The following is a 20142-nucleotide window of genomic DNA, read 5'->3' as shown; positions in this document are numbered from 1 at the left end:
CCTCATTTCCCTATGCAAGCTATCCAGATTGCTGTTCACACAGCACTGTGGGCCTGCCTCATCTTCACATAAGAAAGACGGCAGAACAATAGGAAGAGCTTGGACTCTGCCCTTCCCCCTACCCAGAGCTCCAGGCTGGCAGAGTTGAGTACAGCAGGCTGGGAAACGTATTTTCCATGACAATTTTCTCAAAAGAACATCGTCACAGGAAAATTTCCACATAGTTAAAAAGGCATTTGTCACTGAATAATAATAATGGTCATACCTCAGGCTTTTCAAAGAAGTCAGCTGTCCCAAGGTTGCATGTGAGCGCAGAATGCCTACAATGCCTGCTTTGGCCCACAAAGTCAGGGGAATTTAAATCAGTAGTTCGTGTGGAGCTTTGAGATACTTTAATAATGGGCAAGGAGCTCATTTGTGTGTGTGAGTCAAAGCTTTGTGTGTATATTCACACAGCTTTATTTTAAATAAACACACAATCTTCCTGTTCTTTTCTCCTAACAGTTATTTCTTCCCCCTTCCCCATTAAACAAAGCTGTTGAGACTGAGAACAAGAAAATGTAACTAGCAACTATGAAACAGTCAAAAATTTCACACAGACCATAGGAGATACTGTAAAACCAAAAATTACACACGCAGGGAAGATGAAGGATCACTTTCGTTACAGAGCAAGGTGGGCAGACCAGAAAGTATTGTCAGAGAAGATCCCTAAACTGAGATGAAAAAATAACCCTGGCATCTAGAAAGGAACATATGCCCTTAGCACTGAGACCACACCAAAATAAAAGCCTCAGTTTACTGCCAGACCCAACCACTCCTTCCTGTAAGATTTCTAACAGGCTTGTATATCACCTTATCCTTCCCAGTTACACAGCTTCATAAATATTCGAGATCTCACTTTAAATTATGAAGCTCTGAATCTAAACCAGGGACAATCCAACAGCTCGTAAAGCTGGGCTTATGTCACTGCAGAATTTTCTTCTAGTTATCTTCATTTTCAGTAAGTCAGTCATTAGGACGGATTTGGAGGAGGGGAGGAGAATCAGATTTCAATGGCCGCTGCAACAGTGATCAAGGTTTCAAAATTTAGCCAGAAAAGGCTTCAGATCAATTCATATCTGAGGAAACGAACTGAAGTTTTCATGTCAGGTGTCCCCACGTCACTCTGTATTGATACGCAGAAAACCCTGGTTGATTCTTGGCATCTTGCTTCCTGGGTTAAAAAGAGACGGGAGCCCACACACTGAGCCTCTGGGTAGGTCTACACTGCAGTTGGGAGGTGTAGTTTCCGCACATGTAGGCAGACCTTGCTAAAAATAGCAGTCTGACCACAGAGGTAGGGACTGAGTACATACCATATTTCTGTGCACTCTGAGGCTATGCCTACACACACTGGAATGTAGAAATATCCTCTGAAAAGTAGGAAGCAAGTTGCACATCACTCTGCCAATGCACCCATCAACTTGGATGGATAGGCTCCAAAAGGAAGTCCCTTGTCAGTGCTCCCCTGGCTAGAAAGGCAGCGATCATGCTAGAGAAAGGTTTTAAGGCTGTACGAACGTCATGGAAAGGGGTATGGAATGGGAGGATTTGGGGCGTTCAACAGGTAGATGGAGGAAACCATGGACCCTCGTGGTTTGGCATAGGAGGAACAAAATAAGGTATGACCATATGTAAGCAACTGGTGCTTGGGAGGAGAACACTGATAGCTGAAGTTAGATACATTCAGAACGGAAACAAGGTGAACAGTGTGGGTAATTAACTACTGGTACAATTCACCTAGGGATGTGCTAGGTTCTTCATCGCTTGACATCTTTAAATCAAGCGTGGGTGTCTTTCTTAAAGATAGGCTTTAATTTAACCAGAAGTTATGGGCATGTTAGGCAGACTTCTAAGGCCTCGGTTAGATGCAAACGGTCAGACTAGATCATAAAGGTCCCTTTCTGGCCTTGAAAAAAAACAACATTTACACAGAAGACTTCTCCAAAAAGACCTTCTTACTCTACTCCAGAAGCCAGGCTATTTCAGCTACAATGCACCGTTTCAAACCAGAGTCATACCAATCAGCCATAATATTTCCCTTCCGATTAGCTGATCTTCCTTATTGTCCCTACACCCTCAAGCCCAACTCAAAACATATTATTCCCTGTGAACGGTCATAAAGGGAAAATGATTTTAAAACAAGCTGCTGTGGATATCGTTGCTTTCAGGGTCCAAGACAACCTTCTGAAAAGATGGCCTTTCACAAGAACACACGCACATGGGGATATAATTCTGCCGCTGCCCTGAGGCAGACTCTGGAGAAGAAGCATCGGCCTCCACCCCTATTTGCAGCATTGAAAAAGATGGGAGCATCCCATTGACTTGAGAACTAAAGAGCTTATCTTGCTCTGTGAGATGGACAGACAGACAGGCTGACTTGACTGGAGACTGGGTTCCTCGGGCTCAGTGCTGCATGTGACCCCTGGCGTGGGTGAAACGGATGAAAAACCAGCAAGAAACTCATGTCAAGCATTAATAGCCATAGAGCCACTCACCTGGAAGGGAGCCTTTCCTGTCAGACACTGGTAAATGATGGTGCCTATACTCCAAAGGTCAGCTTTAGCATCATAGTGTTGGGACATAATGACTTCTGGGGCCTGCATGGAGAGAGAATAGAGTTTTGTTTAAAAAAGACTTGGCTCTTTTCTTGGCAGCTACCAGAGAAACAGAAGCCTCTAATTTTTTTTAAAAAGCACCGAGCCAAGATTCCACAAAAGAAAAGGGATTAAAGATTTCTTCACCTGCTTTAAAGTGCTGCGTTCATATTAGCAAGGAGGCAGTTTCATAACACTAATCTGGTTACTTGAGGCATGGTTTTACTTCCGGCACTGCCCGCTTAACTTTTGCCTGATGCATTGTAGGCAAAACAGTGCATTCCCTTCTCAGGCATTACGATCTCTACTAAATCAACTTGCAAACAAAGGAGTCCCTTTAGAACAGCACAGGCATCCCTTCTAAAACAAAGCAACTGCACGCACTCTCCAGTTCAAGTCCCAACTTTACCAGTTATAGCCATGACAAAGGATTAGGTTGGTACAGGTAATTCAGCCCTTCCCGCTCCATGGATTTCTTAAGAGGCTAATGCAAGCAGGCAGCTGTGACATGTGGCAGCAGTCATGTCAGTGGACGGGACATGAGTTCAAAAGCAGGCCCATGTGTTTATCCAAAAAGAGGTCAGTCCCCACCTTGCTTCCCTACAACCTCTGTGGTCTGGAACAAAATGCACCACTCCTCATTGCATGTTTGCTCCAGAAGCTAGAGACAGCACAGATTCAGAATGATCAATAGCTCAGAATGCAACGTGCCTCTGGATCTGTGTGGAGGTGAAGGTGGGAGAAGGACAGGCTAGCTTAAAACCTATATTTATAAAAAAGACTTCCTCTAACGCTCACAGGAGACAGGACTGAAAGGGGATCAGTTTTCTAGCTGTGCCACAAGCAAAGGCCAAGAACAGATTTGTTCCATTTGGACTGAGGGTGGCATTGGGAGGAGAGGGGAAAAAAACAAAAACACCCCACTCTAAACAACGCACCGACAAGAGTTGCTTAACTCTGCCTCAGCACCAAACAAACAAAAGTCTAGGAAACAGTTGTCAATGGCAGACGTGGATGCTCAGAACCATTCTGGGTGAGGACCCAGATTTCGCGAGGGGTCAGACACACAGCCCCCTTTGCCGCACTCTCACACTGACACAGCATTCCTCCCACTGTGGCAAGGCACGAAAACAGGGCTGGCTATGTGCATGCATGAAGACACGTGGATAGGGAATGCAGAGGCCACCCCTGCTATCTATCACACACCATGCACACACGGGGACCCACAATAGCAGGAGAGTAAACCCCTGAATGCCTCCCAGAAATCAGAACACACCCAGACACCTTCCCCCAAAAAATCACCTTTAAATCAAGAACCCAAAAAGGAATTCTCAGAGTACTTACAGAAAGAAATAGTCTCTCTCACTTTAAAAGTGAGCCAGATATCTGATCTACTTTCAAGAGAATGTAAAAGATAAAGCGTCACTAAAAATAGACAGTTCAGGAAAGTTTCTCAAGAGGAAAGAGGTTACATGACCCTTATGTACAGCACGTCAGCAAACAACTGGCTTCAACAATAAAGCAAGAGGAAGTCAGGCTTGCTTGGTTTGCACCGACAGATACAGTTTTAAACACAGTGGAGCTAAAGGCCACTGTGTTATGCAGCCAAGTCCTGTGCCAAGTTGAACGCTCAGGCTGGGGGTTTTAAAAGGAGCTTAAGGAAAGCAGGCACTCAAACCACATTGAAATTCAATGAGTTGGCCATCTCAGGCAATATCTATGATAAAAACCACAGCAGCAGCCCAGCTGCACCATAGATACTACAATGACGGAAGGGGTTTTTCTATCCCTGCAGTAAATCCACCTCTCCCAGAGGCAGAAACTAAGTCAGCAGAATAATTCTTCCCTCGACCTAGCGGTGTCACCGATGGGCTTAGCTCAGCTTCACTACATTGCACGGCCCTGAGCGACTTAGTTAAGCCAACCTACTTTTGGAGTGCATACCAGGTCTAATTCTCCATCTCACCTTTGAAAACCCCAGTCTGAATTAATGGAAGAGCATTGACTTTTCAATTAATCAACACACACCCATCTTGCAGAGCAGTCACACGGACCAGATCGAAGGACTGGTTTGGTCATTTTTTATTTTGGTGCCCTGGTGTGAGCGATGCACCAAGGTTATTTTATACCAGTTGACTCCATGCACACGAACAAGCAATTACCACTCTACATTTCATCGCTATGGGTTGTGGGTGGGGTGGTTTTTTTAGCATGTCTGGTTGCAATCTGAGCAAATATCCTTCAGGCAACTGGCTTGACCAAGGCACAAAGTAGACGTGGATCACAGCAGAAGCCAGGCAGACTCCATTTACAGCCATTGTTTCAGAATTAGGTTAGGCTGTGAAATATATTCAGCAGCAGATTTAAAGACTGTAGGGGTATATTGTTCAGGTCACACATGGAAAGCTGAGAATTCACCTCTCTCTTTGAGAGATGGGTCACAAGAGCAGATATCCAGATATTTATAACCCAAAATCTCTCTAGTTTGGAGTTTAATTTTAGTGCTCGTGACAACAGCGAGGGTGATTTGGAGAGCAGTGAGGTGCAGGCATCATGCCAACTTCCTAACATAGCCCTACATTCTGGACTAGTCACAAGCCTCTCTGCTATCCTACAACCTCCTTCGGAGCGTGCTGTAAACACATATTAGCAAGGTCTCCTTTGTTTGAAAGCAGGTGTCACCTTCTATCTCAGTAGCCTGCTCTGAAGCTCAACCTGATGTAGGAGAGGTTTTCTAATCAAGATTTGTAGGCTACAATTCTTCCATCAGTCCCACTGTATCCCTCTACTAATGGGGTGCAACTCTTACTGACAGCGAGGAGATGTCTATACACAAATGTACAGGGAACAAACAGGAAGAACTGGAAGTAATAGTACATAAGTCCAATTATGACTTAACTGGCATCACAGGACTTGGTGGGATAAATCTCACGACTGGAATACTTGTATAGAGGGAGATATTTGATCAGAAAGGGCAGGCAGGGTATAAAAAGGGAGGAGGTGTTTCATTATACATCAAGAATATATATACTTGTTCTGAGGCCCAGAAAGTGGTGAGAGGCAGATCATTGAGAGTCTCTTGGTAAAGACAACAGGGTAAAAGACAGGGGTGCCAGCACGGTATGGATCTACTATGAACTACCAAATCAGGAGGAGAAGACGAATGAGGCATTTCTAGAATAACAAATATCCAAAACTCAAGATCTGGTAGTAATGAGAGACTTAACTACCCAGTCATCTGTTGGAAAAGTAATACGGCAAAACACAAAATTTCCAGTAAGTTCATGGAATGTATTAGCCACAACTTTTTGTTCTGAAAAGTGGAGGAAGTAACCAGAGAAACAGCCATTTTAGACTTGATTCTGACTAATAGGGAGGAATTGATAACAAGTACGCAGGTGGAAGGCAATTTGGGTGAAAGTGACTATGAAATGATAGATTTCACAATTCTAAGGAAAGGAAGGAGCGAGATTGGTAGAATAAAAGACAAAGCAAACTTTGACAAACTCAAAAACTGGTAGGAAATATCCTGTGGGAAGAACATCTAAAAGAAAAAGGAGTTCAGGAGAGCTGGCAGTTTCTCAAGGAGACAATGTTAAAGGCACAACTGCAAACTATCCTGACACTAAGGAAAGAGAGAAAGAATCATAAGAGGCAATACGGCTCCATCAGGAGATCTTTAATGACCTGAAACATAAAAAAGGAATCCTAAAAAAAGTGAAAACATGGACAAATTGCTAAGAAGAAACAAACAAATAGTACATGCATGTAGGAAGAAAATCAGATAGACTAAGGCACAAAATGAATTACTCCTAGCAAGGGACATAAAAAAAGATTCTTCCAATACATCAGGAGCCAGAGAAAGATGAAGGAAAGTGTAGGTCCTCTACTTGCGGGGCAGGAAGCAGAGCTAATAACCGATGACAAAGATTCCTGAGGTGTTTAATGGCTATTTTGCTACAGTCTTCTCTAAAAAAGTTAATAGTAACAATTACTCAGCACGATTAATATTAACAACAAGGGGGAAGGAATCCAAGCCCAAAAAGGGAAAGAACAGGTTAAAGAATATTTAGATAAGTTAGATATATTCAAGTTGGCAGGGCCTGATTAAATTCATCTGAGGGTACTTAAGGATCTAGCTGAAGCAATCTCAGAACCATTAGCAATTATCTTCGGGAACTCATGGAGGATGGGTGAGGTCCCACAAGACTGGGGCTGCGCAAACATAGTACCTGTCTTTAAAAAGGGAGAACGAAGAGGACACATGGAAATACAGACCAGTCAGTCTAACTTCGATACCCTGGAAAGATACTGAAACAAATGATTAAACTTTCTAACTGTAAGAGCAGCTAGCCCTGGAATAGGCTACCAAGGTTGTGGAATCCCCATCATCAAGAGGTTTTTAAAAGCAGATTGGATGAACACCTGTCAGGGATGGTCTAGGTTTACTTGGTCCTCCCACAGTGCCGAGGGCTGGACTTGATGACTTCTCAAGGACCCTTCCAGCCCCGCATTTCTATGATTCTATGTTCATGTATCACACTAGAAAAAAAATGTATTCATATAGCCCAATCAAGATACAGAACAAGTACACAACGGGCTGGCTGAATTACAAACACAGGGCCACTGTCTCTCAACACTGGGAACAGAGAGCAATGGAAGAGAAGACACTTTGTCCAAGAGGCCCTTCATCAAGGCAGCACTTTGGAAAAGGCCTTATGGCTGCAAAGTCATTCCTATTCCTAGTTTGCATGTTTGCTACTCCGCCTGCAGTCAAGGGATAACTCTGGATTTTAGGTCCCAACGCCTTAGCTGAAGGGCCCTGCTTCCTATCTGGAAGAGGCAATTTCTGAGTGGGGTCAATCAATAGTCTATTATTATTTACCAACGGTTGCCTGAAAGGCAGATGTCAGCACAGCAGCATAGATGTTTGCCATCTTGCCGCTCGGAGAATCTTTATCAGTCTCCCATTAGGGTTTCCACTTACAACAGCAGCTTTAAGAACACAAAATCCAGGTCTTGGGGGGAGGTCTAGGAGGAAAAGAAGAACTAGGCTTAAGGGTTGCACAGCACTTTGAATGGTATAATCCCGGGTTAGGCAACCTATGGCACGCGTGCCGAAGGCGGCACTCAAGCTGATTTTCAGTGGCACTCACACTGCCCGGGTCCTGGCCACCGGTCTGGGAGGCTCTGCATTTCAATTTAATTTTAAATGAAGCTTCTTAAACATTTTAAAAATCTTATTTACTTTACATACAACAATAGTTTAGTTCTATATTATAGACTTATAGAAAGAGACCTTCTAAAAATGTTAAAATGTATTACTGGCAAGCGAAACCTTCAGTTAGAGTGACTAAATGAAGACTCGGCACAGCACTTCTGAAAGGCTGCCGACCCTTGGCATAATCTAAATAACCATTGCAGGTTCCACATGTCAGGAAAGGCCTGTTTTTTGCAAGCCTACACGATACAGCAGTTTGACCACAAAAAGATACATAAGCAGAGTGCACTCACCATGTACATAGGGGAGCCACACAGCGTTGCTGCCATCATGTTGCTTTGCAGGTACCGGGCAAATCCAAAATCAGCTACAAATACAAAGAAAAGAAGACGTTCATTCACTAGATCTAGAGAAGCCCAACCTTTCTTCAGTTGCCTCAATCCCCAGCATGGGCCCTCCTGTTTCTCCGTAGTCCCTCAGTACAAGGGACATCCCCCATTTTGAATACAGAACTTGTGTTCTATCCCAAGCTAACGCAAGTTTCTCTCACTATTACTACATGTTCCACACAACAGAAAGGGTTGAGAAAATGCAGCTATAAAAAGCACTCTACGTGAAAAGGAATGAATCCCAAATCACGTAAAGGTGCCTGCAGTCACTATTTTTCCTGTGTCTGTTGTTCACGGTTTGTTCTTTCCAGGTGGACTCCAGTGGCCAGATTCTCAGCTGGTGGAAACTGGGAAGCCTCTATTGACTGCAATGGAGCTATGCCTCTTTACATTAGCTGAGCATCTAGTCCGAGATTTATGAATGCAGTGAAGGTCCAGCAAAGCTTGATAGCTTTTCCCTTGTTACTTGCTGCTACTTCAGATTTGGGGAAGTGGTAGTTACACTCCATGACATAGGACAGGAGGCAGGGTTGGACCACAACATAACAAACATCAGCAGGGACCGACCACCATCTGTATCTTTGGAAGATGCTCATTTGAAGCTGCATGGCACTATATATGTATCATGACTTATGAGGAGAGGCTGAGGGAACTGGGATTGTTTAGTCTGCAGAACAGAAGCATGAGGGGGGATCTGATAGCTGTTTTCAACCACCTGAAAGGGGGTTCCAAAGAGGATGGACCTAGACTGTTCTCAGTGGTAGCAGATGACAAAAAAGGACTGTTGCAGTGGGGGAGGTTTAGGTTGGATATTAGGAAAAACTTTTTCACTAGGAGGGTGGTGAAGCACTGGAATGGGTGGAGCTGGAATCTCCTTCCTCAGAGGTTTTTAAGGTCAGGCTTGACAAAGCCCTGGCTGGGATGATTTAGTTGGGGATTGGTCCTGCTTTGAGCAGAAGGTTGGACTAGATGACCTTCTGAGGTCCTTTCCAAACTGACATTCTATGATTCACCCTAGAAAAGTCAGGGTCTATCAGCGCTGAAAGTATTTATAGCTGCAGGTTACTCAGGTTACTCAGCATCTGATCATATGATGCTTAGAGGTTCCCTTAAGGTTACCAGATATTTCAAGCAATATTTGACACGGCTGCTTATATTGCCATCTGTCATTAGAATGATATTATGTCCGTCTAGTCCCATTCCTGGACCACACAGTATTCTCCTTAAGGAAAAGGGGTGGTTAAACAGCAGTGTGTGTGTGAAGGGTAAGGCAGCACACATTAGCTAGGAGTGCTGTTTAGATGGCCCTCCCTTTTTACGTGCCTGTGGGTCATTAGACATTTCTACTTTCCATCCATGCTTGAATTCTGGAGAAAGGCTTCAGCTACAGCTGAGCGGCTGCAAAATTTCACACACACCTGCAGCAGACCTCATTCTCCAGCAGACTTCATTTCTCAGCCAAAAGGCACTCATGCTTTCTCCACAAGACAGAGTTGAAACCGAGCATGGTGTAATTTAATTGGTGTTAAAATCAACTTGGTCAACTTATAGTACAGTCCAACAAATGTCCATGAATCAAGATGTGACTACACAGCTCTCCTTTAAGAGAAACCTTGGGTTCAATAACTGGGTTTCTGGCGTGTGTTCATATAACCCATTGATCAGCATATGTTACATGTCCCCCTCTGTGCTTGATCCACAGAGGATGTGGGTCCGTCACATCCAACCTGGTTCTTTAGCTCAAGCTGTAAACTGACATTTTTAGCTCTGGAGGTTTCTGATTCAATCCCTGGTGTCAGCCAAGATGGCAGTCATCACATGTGCTGTTTTCTAAATCAGAGCTCAGCGTTCACCAAGTATGTAGGGATCGCAGTCTTGGGACACCAAAATTCCCACCCCACCTCTGTTTTAAAAGGTTGGGACAAATCAATATCACGGTCTAAACAACTGTTGCCCAGGGAGGAAACTGAATGACTGTTTTTTCGGAGAAAGACACCTCTCAACTTGTAACTCGACTGAGTCCACCCATTCATTTTGCATATGTCACAGAACAGCCAGAGCATAAGAACTCTGTCACTCACTAACTACTAAGGATGGATTAGAACTAATGATCCAGGTCATCACTAGAGTAGCAAAATAGATCATGTATAAAAACAAAGACTTGCTAGTTAAAACAGGTTAGGTCATATTTAAAAACACGCTAGCTATTCTCCTAGTCTAGACAGAGCCAGATGAAAGGCTCCATATCTGAATACCCACCCTTAGGCCAGGAAGTCAAACTATATATAATTCACATGACTACCCATGATTTCATTTAAACATCATGGGGAGACTGGTTGAAGGCAGCTTATGCACTAGAATTTAACTTAGCCACAATAGTTATCCAGCGGAGCACAGTGCCAATCAGCATCCACTTCTTTTGGAACAAGTGTAAGAAACAAAACAAATGGATATGATGGCAGGGGGGAGAAGGGGGACAGACATTCAGTTGGTGTGAGCTAGCATAGCTCCACTGACGTCAATAGCACTACACTGATACATACCAGCTGAGGATCTGACCTGGAGAGCTTTCAAGACATTCCACTGCAATGGTGAAAAACTAATCCTAATTCCCCTATGATCAGTTCATTTGTTTCTTATCCAGTTGCAGCCGTCTGGATTGGCTAGTTAGCCATTTCCAAAGCCATGTTGATCATTCCAGGGAAAGTGTTTCTTAAAAGCAGGATATAAGGAAAGGTTCTTACCAATCTTTATACGAATGTTGTTAGGATTTGATTTCTTGCCTCCAGCATAAGAAAGGAGGATATTCTGTGGTTTCAAATCTCGGTGGATGATACCTTTGCTGTGTAGCATTTTCATGGCACCTGCTATTTGCTGGAGAAAGAGCCTGATGGTATCTTCGCTAAGTGTCCGCATGGCTGGAAGAAAAAACAGACAGAACGATTGTAACACCAGCCATCACTAAGCAAAGCAGAAGGCAGCTTCTCCACAGAGATGAACAAGGATAACTCTGGACTGCGCACTCCCAACGCTCCCTCAAGCTACCCAGTTAGAAAGTAACTACATGTGGCTTTTTTTAAATTGGTTCTTGAGGAGCATCCCTTAAAGTATTTGTGACTAGACTGCATTCTCCTCCAAATCTGAAATGATGCAAAGAACCGTGCATCAGATCCTCAGCTACTATAAATCAGCATAACATTACTGACTATGGTGAAGATACACCAATTTACACCAGTGGAGGATCTGGCCCTGTAACAGTATGTACCAACAGGGATGAGACTGAATATAAATAGCTCTCATAAACAAAAGGTTTTTTTTTTAAATTAATAAAGTTCTATAAATGTGCATGCAGCTAACTGCATTCTCCTGGGACGCAGGCTTTCTTTTGATTTTAAAACAAAGAAATACTGAAAGGATCAAGAAGCTAAACGGAAACCCACATCTAATGAGGCTGATCCAAAATTAACCCCAGCAATTTTATGAACCATCTTTCCCCACACCTTTACAAGCACATCTGTAAGATACGCCTACCAGAGGCGGGATCCGGCCCACTGAACACAGAAGAAGCCTCAATAGCAATACTGTGTGATGCCTTCTTGGGCGGATGCTAACATTCAAGGACAAATAAGGTTCAAAGAAATACATTTCACTTGAATAAAATCATCTCTCTCGTAAATGCCCCAGTAATTATAGGAGGCTCCATTTTCATGTTGCTCCAGCTGTTCTCTGGTAAGGTCTTAAACCATACTGGCAAGAGCACCAAAACACTATTCTACTTTCTCAGCTAAAGTGGAGGAATCCTTAAGAAAACACAGAGCAGGGCATAAGCAGTTTTAGCCCGACACAGGAAATTAAATATTTTACTTTAAAACAGCATGAAACGTGGGCTGACTGAACTGCGTTTAGAATAGAAAACAAACTCCCATCCCAACTCCCAAATCTTCACAGGGAGGCTCACAACTAGCAGACCTAAAATGTCACTCAGTCAACCAGTGGCTCATTGCTTCATACACGTAACGCCAACATACAGATATGCAGAGCTTCTCTTCCCCCCACTGAATTCTGTTCTCATGAGCCAGCACTCTACTGGAATTTACAAGACACCTGCTCTTGACGTGGAGTCTTGGTGAATGGAATATACCAATTGTTACAAAGGCATCTTGAAATTTTAGTCCGAGTAATCCTGACGGTATCTTACATCGAAAGCATGGCCTCACCTTTAACATCACACTCTCAAAAGCATGAAGTGGGGCTGCACCTGGTATATGCTAGGGTAATACTCCGTTCATTTCAATGGAACCCTGTTGATTTAGACCAGCAGAAAGACAGGTCTAGTATGTCCAGCAAGACTGGTTACATTCTCCTGTATGCCAATTCTCTTGAATAGACTGTTCCTCGTGGTATCTATCCATCCATCCATGGTACTTTTATATGGCTCCCATCACCACGGTATCTGATCACCTCACAATCTTTAATGAACACAACATCCTGTGCTATTACCTCAGTTTAACAGATGAGGGAACAGAGACCCAAAGAAACTAGGTGACTTGCCCAGGATCACACAGAACGTCTGTGGGGGAAGCTGAGAGTTCAACCCAGGTCTCCCAAGTGCCAGGTTAGTCACTGGACCATCCTTCCTCCCAACACCTTAGCTGATTAGACGTCATGATTAACATGTCTACAACCACAGCATCAGGTCTTCTGAACAGGCAACACTGACCCCAATAATCTGCTCCAGAACCTTTGGAACAGGGACCATCATCACTAAAAGAGTACGACAGCCCCTCCCCACTCCACAAATAATCTCTTTCAAGATTAATTTTGAACCCACAAATCTAATGGGCCCAACTGTCTCAATATCTGCCTAACAAAAAAAGTAGGACTCTAAACTCAGCAGTACTTACGCTGTCAAGCTAGCAGGCTATCATAGATTCCTTCAGCTAAATACCCTTTGCCTCTAGCAGTTAAACAGTCTTGTAAAAGTCTTGTTCTGACCTGCAGTTCTGCCAGCAAGCCAGAACTGCTTTCAAGGCATTACCCTTTCTGAGCTGTTTCCACACAATTTACCAGCTAATCTCCACACAATACCATACAATCTCCCCACTCCGCACATGTTAAGAGTACATAACCTGGAGCTAGTCTTCTACTGCTTTACACGGCAAAAATAGATTAATATGGGGATTTACAAAAATCCACTAATTGCGGAGAAAGTAGTGCAGAATTCAAGCTTTCACTTAAAAGTTAAGCACCAAGTTCTTAAGCTTGTGAAGATATAACCTCCAAAACATGGGAAGTATGTAAACCAATGCATGGCTGTTGCCTTGAACTGGCAGCCAGGCTGCTCCAGTGCTCTGCAAAGCTACGAAGCAGTAGCAGAATAAAACTGATACAAGACTGAGGTCCGTTGCACAGATGCTGCTACTCAGAACCCTGTGGGCAGCAACAAAACAAAAGGGTGAAGTCAGTTTCATGCGGCTGCTCTCAGTTGGGAACGTGTTGCAATATGGGGAATGCTGCGAAGGAAAAAAGCTGCATTCCTCACTGCAATTAAAAAAAAGAGAGAGAGAGAGAGAGAGAGAGAGAGAAAGGAAAAAGAAAAACAGTTTTCCTAGGTCTCGTTCACTTCTCACCCCAATCCCGCCCTACAGCACCTAGCTGGCTCTGGAGGGGTAGAATGGCAAAGGTCCTATTTGCTGCATTGCTGGCTCTACTCTTCTCTTAGGAGTTGCTAGAAGGAGGGAAGAGAGAGCTCCTTTTCCCGTACAGCAAGGGACTCCAGAACCCCACTAGCCAGAGGCAGAAACAATACACGGCTTAAGTCCTGGCAACTTCCCACCTCCCAACAGCTATGCCTGATGCAAGTGCATAGCCCCTGGATCTCGTTGGTAGTCTTCCCAGTTGTAACTTCCCTATTTACCCTCTGGCTAGTTGGTTTAGTCCCCACGCTAGCTGTCTAGCAAGATTTTCTTGCCCTTCTGGGCTAACATATGAGGGAAACTGGGACTGTCCCTGTTCCACCAGAAAGGTTTCTGAAGAGCAGTCATGTGCTGAGGTTAGCTGGTGGCTGATCTCCAGGGCAGTACCCTATAAGTAGAGGGAGGGAGAAGATACAGCAGAGCAGACATGTCCAGTGCATTGGCCATTCAAGCAAAGTAGAGCATGATCCAATTTAACATTTCTCCGCTGTTAAATCCTCATCCTGAGCAAGGAACTTGTGCCAGTGTCCCTACAAAAAGAGGGAGCATTAGCTCATCTTCACCATAGCTAGAGCCCTACCAAATTCACTGCCCGTTTAGGTCAATTTCACGGTCATGGGATTTTTTAAATCATAAATTTCATTATTTCAGCTATTTTAATCGGAAATTTCATGTTGTTGGAAATTGTAGGGGTCCTGCCCCAAAAAAGAGTTGCGGGGCACAATGTTATTGTAGTGGGGGTTGCGGTACTGCTACCTTTACTTCTGCACTGCTGCTGGTGGCAGCGCTGCCTTCAGAGCTGGGCAGCTGGAGAATGGCGGCTGCTGGCCAGGAACCCAGATCTGAAGGCAGAGCTGCTGCCAACAGCAGCGCAGAAGTAAAGGTGGCCTGGTATGGGATTGCCACCCTTACGTCTGTGCTGGTGCAGCGCTGCCTTCAGAGCTGGGCACCTGGCCGCCGCTCTCTGGCTGCCCAGCTCTGAAGTCAACACAGAAGTAAGGGTGGCAATGCCGCAACCTCCCCCTAAAATATCCTTGTGATCCCCTGGCAACTCCCTTTTGGGTCAGGACCCCCAATTTGAGAAACGCTGGTCTCCTCTGTGAAATCTGTACAGTGTAGGGTAAAAGCACTCAAAAGGTCAGATTTCATGGTCCGTGACGTGTTTTTCATGGCCCTGAATTTGGTAGGGCCCTAACCATGGCATAGCTGGCAAGGTATTAAAAACATGCAATGGGGATTGGGCACACCCCAACCTGAGCGCTGTTAACCTGCGTTCCCTGCAAGGCCATGTTATGGCTTCACAAGCCTTGCTCTGCCATACCTAAGGAGTAACAATATCCATGTGTTTATTTTTGTGGGCTCGACAAGCAATAAGGCACTCAGCTGACTGCCTCAGGGACTGCTAGACAGGTCAGTAGAACAGAGCAAATATTTACAGCAGGTCAGTCAGAGGCCCGCATGGCTCCAAGCTCCCGGAGTGCTGTAAAAAGCTGAAACCACCTAAAAGCACTCTGGTCAGCACTCTGTGGACAGGGGAGGAGTGCTTTACCTGCCCTGAGGCTGCGGGTGAGCTAGAGCAAACACAGGGACCTGTATCAGATGACCCTAGCTCAGACATACTGAACTAGACATGACACTTTATGGACAGGATATTTAGGATTGGGGGAGAGGCGGCAAGAGTAACATCTCATCTTACCCACAAGTATCAGCTGGGTCTGTCCTCAATCTGGGCCTGATCCAAAGGCCATTAAAGTCAATGAGACTGAGTGGGCTTTGGGTCAGGCCCTACTTAACTTGTGATATTGCAGAAATTGCTTCCACCGCAATTTTGACAGTGGGAGCGCCGGGAGGCCGACAGTGGGAGCCCCATTCTCAGTCCTGGGTGAGAAATGCCTCACTCCCTTTTGCAAAGGGGCGCCCAAGAGCTCAGGGGTGTCCTTCTTGCAGCTTTCCTAACTCCTTAGAATTCAACCTACAGTACTTATTACACGCCCCTTTCAACCTGCATGCTCTCACACATCATGGTCTATCTAAAAAAAAAAAAAAGGTACATGTTGCTGCGGTGAGAAATTCTCTTCACAGAGATGGCTACTCCATCTACCTGCCTTACTACCAATAGCTGCCCAGAGCTGGCAGCCAAAAGAGACCATTAGATCACTTAGTCTGACGTTCTGCATAACAAAGGCCATAAAATTTCATCCGGTTACTCCTGAGCTGAGACCAATCACTTGGGTGACACTTTCCACTGCTCTGCTCACCTACCAGGTAACGCGGAGCTGTACTGTACTCTCTCACTTTGATACATGACACCAGAAGAGCTACAATGGAAGACAAAAGTCAACAGAACTGCCAAAAGGAAAGATACATCATACAGTGAAATCAAATTCCTATTCACTGGAAGCAATAGGCCACATAGCCAAGGGATAGGACTGAAGATGAGGGGAAAACCAAACCAATGCATTTCACACTGAAGAACACACACACGTCTTTTGCTTTATGATGGGATGGACAATTACAGTTGCTTTGGGTGCAATGGAGAATTAAAATATTGCCTAACATTTTTAATTAGAGGGCAGAACGGATGAGTAGGCTTAAAAGCCTATTCTCCCAATGATAAGGGGATTTGCATGCGTAGCTCACGTTACCATTAACAGGAATTACCTGCTGAAATACTCCATGAATGGATGGGAAAAAGAGATGCCACAATTAAAGAGCAATCAAGTAACAGCTCCGTCCAGCAGGGAATTCAGGCTAGAGAGCAGAAATTTGCTTGGGTTTCTGCACTTCAGTGAAACATGTTGGAAGAAACATGAACTTTCTGAAATGTTTAACAGGGGGACGAGCTTTAAAAAAAAAGAAATTCTAAATCTAAGAAGGGCAGCGAAGGGCCTGCACACGACAGGTGACTGTACCCGGGCAATAAGAGAACACCCAGTCAAACAGCCTCACAGGAAACAGGCAGACCAGCATGATATAGGACCAGGGCCCAGCCAGATGTTGCTGAGGCAACAGATATGAACATTCCATGCCTCATTTCTTTGTTAGCAAACTCATTCTGGAAGTTCGTTGAAGGCTGGATGCCAAACCAAGCAGAGGAGCTTGGGAGAAGGTGGCAGGAGACACAGAGGTTTAAAAAAATAAAATAATAAAATTAAAAAAAGCTAAAGCAGCCTGAACAATCTTAAGAGCGAAACTACTAATCGGAAACTTCTGTTCGCTGATACTACAGAGGTACAAGCACTGCATTGCTTGAATACATCCCTAAAAGATGTCTCCTATGTGATTTGGAGAAAGGATCTGCTGGTAAAAAATTCTCTAAAAATAGGTGTTGATAAGGATCACTGGGTTTTTTTTAAACATATGGAGTTCATCTGATGAGGTTTTCCCTTCGGTGCATACAGCTCACTTAGGTTTTATTAGCCACTGTTATTCATAATTGTCGCCTAGATTTTAAGAGTCAGAAGCAAGACTACATGTCCTTTAAATTTATTCTTACCTGGTAGCTGCTCCTCACCACTGTAAAGTAAAGTAATTTTAGGGAAGGAAAAAGCCTAACATAACCACCTTTGAGTAACCCAGGGATCAAAGCAGCAACCAGCAGCCCATTGGACATTAAAGCCCCCAAAACAAAGAGGTTGAATGGCAACTAAAATTAAACGCCACCTTCTAGAAGTGACTACTAACCTCCTTATTATAGTCAGTTTTGGATTTAAAGAAAGCAAGTCATGACAGCAAGTAAATGAGTTTAATTAGCAGCCTAACCTAATTGCATAGTGTGCTCCACTTTTGTGCTGCCATGGTGTGCACGTACCAGTGGCAATACAAGCAAGAGCATGTTCTATAAACCACGTCTGGAAGCTTAACGTTCAAATGGGGAGGGGTGTGTGTCTGTATACACGTGCGCAGTTCTGAGTCATGGACGCATAGCTCAGTGCTTTACCCTCTAGAGCAGTGGTTCTCAAACTCGGGTTCGTGAACTCCTGGGGGTTCATGAAATGTTACAGGGGGTTCTCAGAAAAAAATTCTCCAATGGCGGACAGAGGTGGCCCTAGGCATCTTGGGCAGCACAGGGCCAGCAGTCCGGAGCCCCTGGACTTCCAAGATCTAAGCAGATCAAAGCAAACATATCTATCATACTGAGGAGATTTAACATTCAAGACTCCTTATAAGAAACGGAAATGGAAGTGGATATTTTTTGCTGTTTTTAAAATTAAATAGGCAGCTAGTATTGTTTTTTTTAATTATTATGAAGAACAAAGTTTAAGCTTTGTTGTAATGTGCCTTGTTTGTCTGGACTGCTCGAGACTTCTGAAGGCTTGTGTAGGAGGAACTTTTTGAGTTGGCTTCTTAAATACCTTCATGATGTTTCACATCTGATACTCCTTGGTGAAACATAGGAGCCTTGTCTTATAAGAGGCTTATTCAAAGTGATACACGCTATGGAAGTGAGATATTGGAAGAGAGTGTTGCCATTTTCCTAATGTAATAAAAATAGTGCAATAATAATAGTGTGTAATATGCATGTCATAAAAATAAAATTTATATTTCCCAGATCACTGCTTTTATAATTTATACTCAGATAAAAGGAGAAAATCCCTGGAAATATTCATTTTTAGGAGAGGGTTCACGAGACTTGATATTCTAATGAAAGGGTTCACAGGTTGCTGAAGTTTAGGAACCACTGCTCTAGAGCAGGGTTTCTCAGCCCTTGGGTCATGACCCAAAATTGGGTCACCAGAACGTGTCAAAGAGTTGTGTGGAAGGCCTGGGGGGGGGGGGGGGGGAAGGGGCATGGCTAGGCCAAATCTGAGTGAGTGGCACTGCAACCCCATATACCAGGTTGCAATGCCCGGTGCAGGGAGCTGAGCTGAGCCCAGCCAGCCCTGTGGGACTAGAACCACAGGAGCTGCCAGGATGGTGTATATTATGCTTCATGGGTAAGAAATATTTAGTAAGCTAGATGTTTTTGGTGCTATTTACTAAGTCACAACAGGCCATCAAGGTTTACAGCTGGGTCCACAGAGGTTGAGAACCGTTGCTCTAGAGCTCAGGTCAGCTATGCTGACAAAAGTTAGATACCATGGGTGCAATTTGCCTACTGATGTAGAAGAGCAAATCCCATTGGCTTACAATGGGACTTGTGCTCCTAACTCACCCAGGTTTCTGCAAAAAAAAATCCCACCCTACAAGTCAAATTTTCAGAATGGGCAGAAGCAGCCATCTGTGCACACAACACTTTGTAATTGTGCATACAAGCAAAGCCTTGTGCACACCCTGCAGGAGACTGCTTGAAACCATGGACTCCTACATTTTTATGACATTCCTCACCTCGTCTCCTCAACTGCGCCCCCATTTCATTGCTACCGATCACAAGTTGTAGTTAGTCTAGTTCAACAATTTTAATGCCATAGTAAAGCAACTAAGGGTATGTCTACACTACCCGCCAGATTGGCGGGTAGTAATCAATCTATTGGGGATCGATTTTTTATCGCATCTAGTGCAGACGCGATAAAAATCGATCCCCGATCGCTGTGCCGTCAACTCCCGAAAGCCACCGCAGCGAGAGGTGGAAGCGGAGTCGACGGGGGAGCAGCAGCGCAGCGGTCAACTCGCCACTGTCCTCACGGCCAGGTAAATCGACCTAAGATACGCCGACTTCAGCTACGCATAGCTGAAGTTGCGTATCATAGGTCGACTCCCACCCGTAGTGTAGACCTAGCCTTAAGTTGGCTATTTTTAAAGTGCTCCATTATTAAAAATTCCAATTATATTCAGCCAAAAAGCTCCAGAGTACAAGCACATTAATTTATCCCTACTCCAGGAAAGGTGTTCCATTTCTGCACATCATTACCTAGTGGATGTGAAAGCATCACACAGAACTAACACCAAGCATGCAAAACTCAGAACTAAAATGCAAGTCTAGCTCGCCTCTGACTCATCTCCACATAATTTTTGTAAAGAGTAAAATGATGCTTTACATTCCTTCAGCTACCAATACCCTTCCATAGACTAAAATCAAGTTAAATGCCATTTGCTAATGCTATCCCATATGAATGAGCTGGAGTACATTAGATTGAGTCCCGAATTCATCATTCATGAGACACTGAAGTTAGCTCCAAGGCAAATGTGAATTCATCTTTTAATCCTTCAGTTTCCACAGTATCCAGTCATTATCTGATTTAAATAAAAAGCCTCCAGTA

The 20142-nt window shown here is 44.2% G+C and overlaps 1 protein-coding gene across 8 annotated transcripts in view; it reads right to left on the bottom strand.

Annotated features, from left to right (window-relative positions):
- ULK1 (unc-51 like autophagy activating kinase 1) overlaps positions 1–20142 on the bottom strand; it is a 102722-nt gene that overhangs the window by 56530 nt on the left and 26050 nt on the right. For 7 of the 8 annotated variants that reach the window (XM_030583256.1, XM_030583254.1, XM_030583255.1 and 4 more), the window contains exons 6-8: positions 10991–11164; positions 8151–8224; positions 2538–2639 (exon numbers count right to left, since the gene is read on the bottom strand). In XM_030583256.1, the coding sequence (XP_030439116.1) occupies positions 2538–2639; positions 8151–8224; positions 10991–11164 (350 nt within the window). Of the gene's footprint in view, positions 1–2537; positions 2640–7521; positions 7621–8150; positions 8225–10990; positions 11165–20142 lie in introns of those variants that run through there. The other variant, XM_030583259.1, reaches the window with a different exon arrangement.

Source organism: Gopherus evgoodei, chromosome 13 (genome assembly GCF_007399415.2).
Source record: "Gopherus evgoodei ecotype Sinaloan lineage chromosome 13, rGopEvg1_v1.p, whole genome shotgun sequence".
In the NCBI taxonomy this organism is placed as follows: domain Eukaryota; kingdom Metazoa; phylum Chordata; order Testudines; family Testudinidae; genus Gopherus; species Gopherus evgoodei.
Note: the sequence above shows the minus strand (reverse complement) of the source record. Positions and strands in the feature narration are given on the sequence as shown.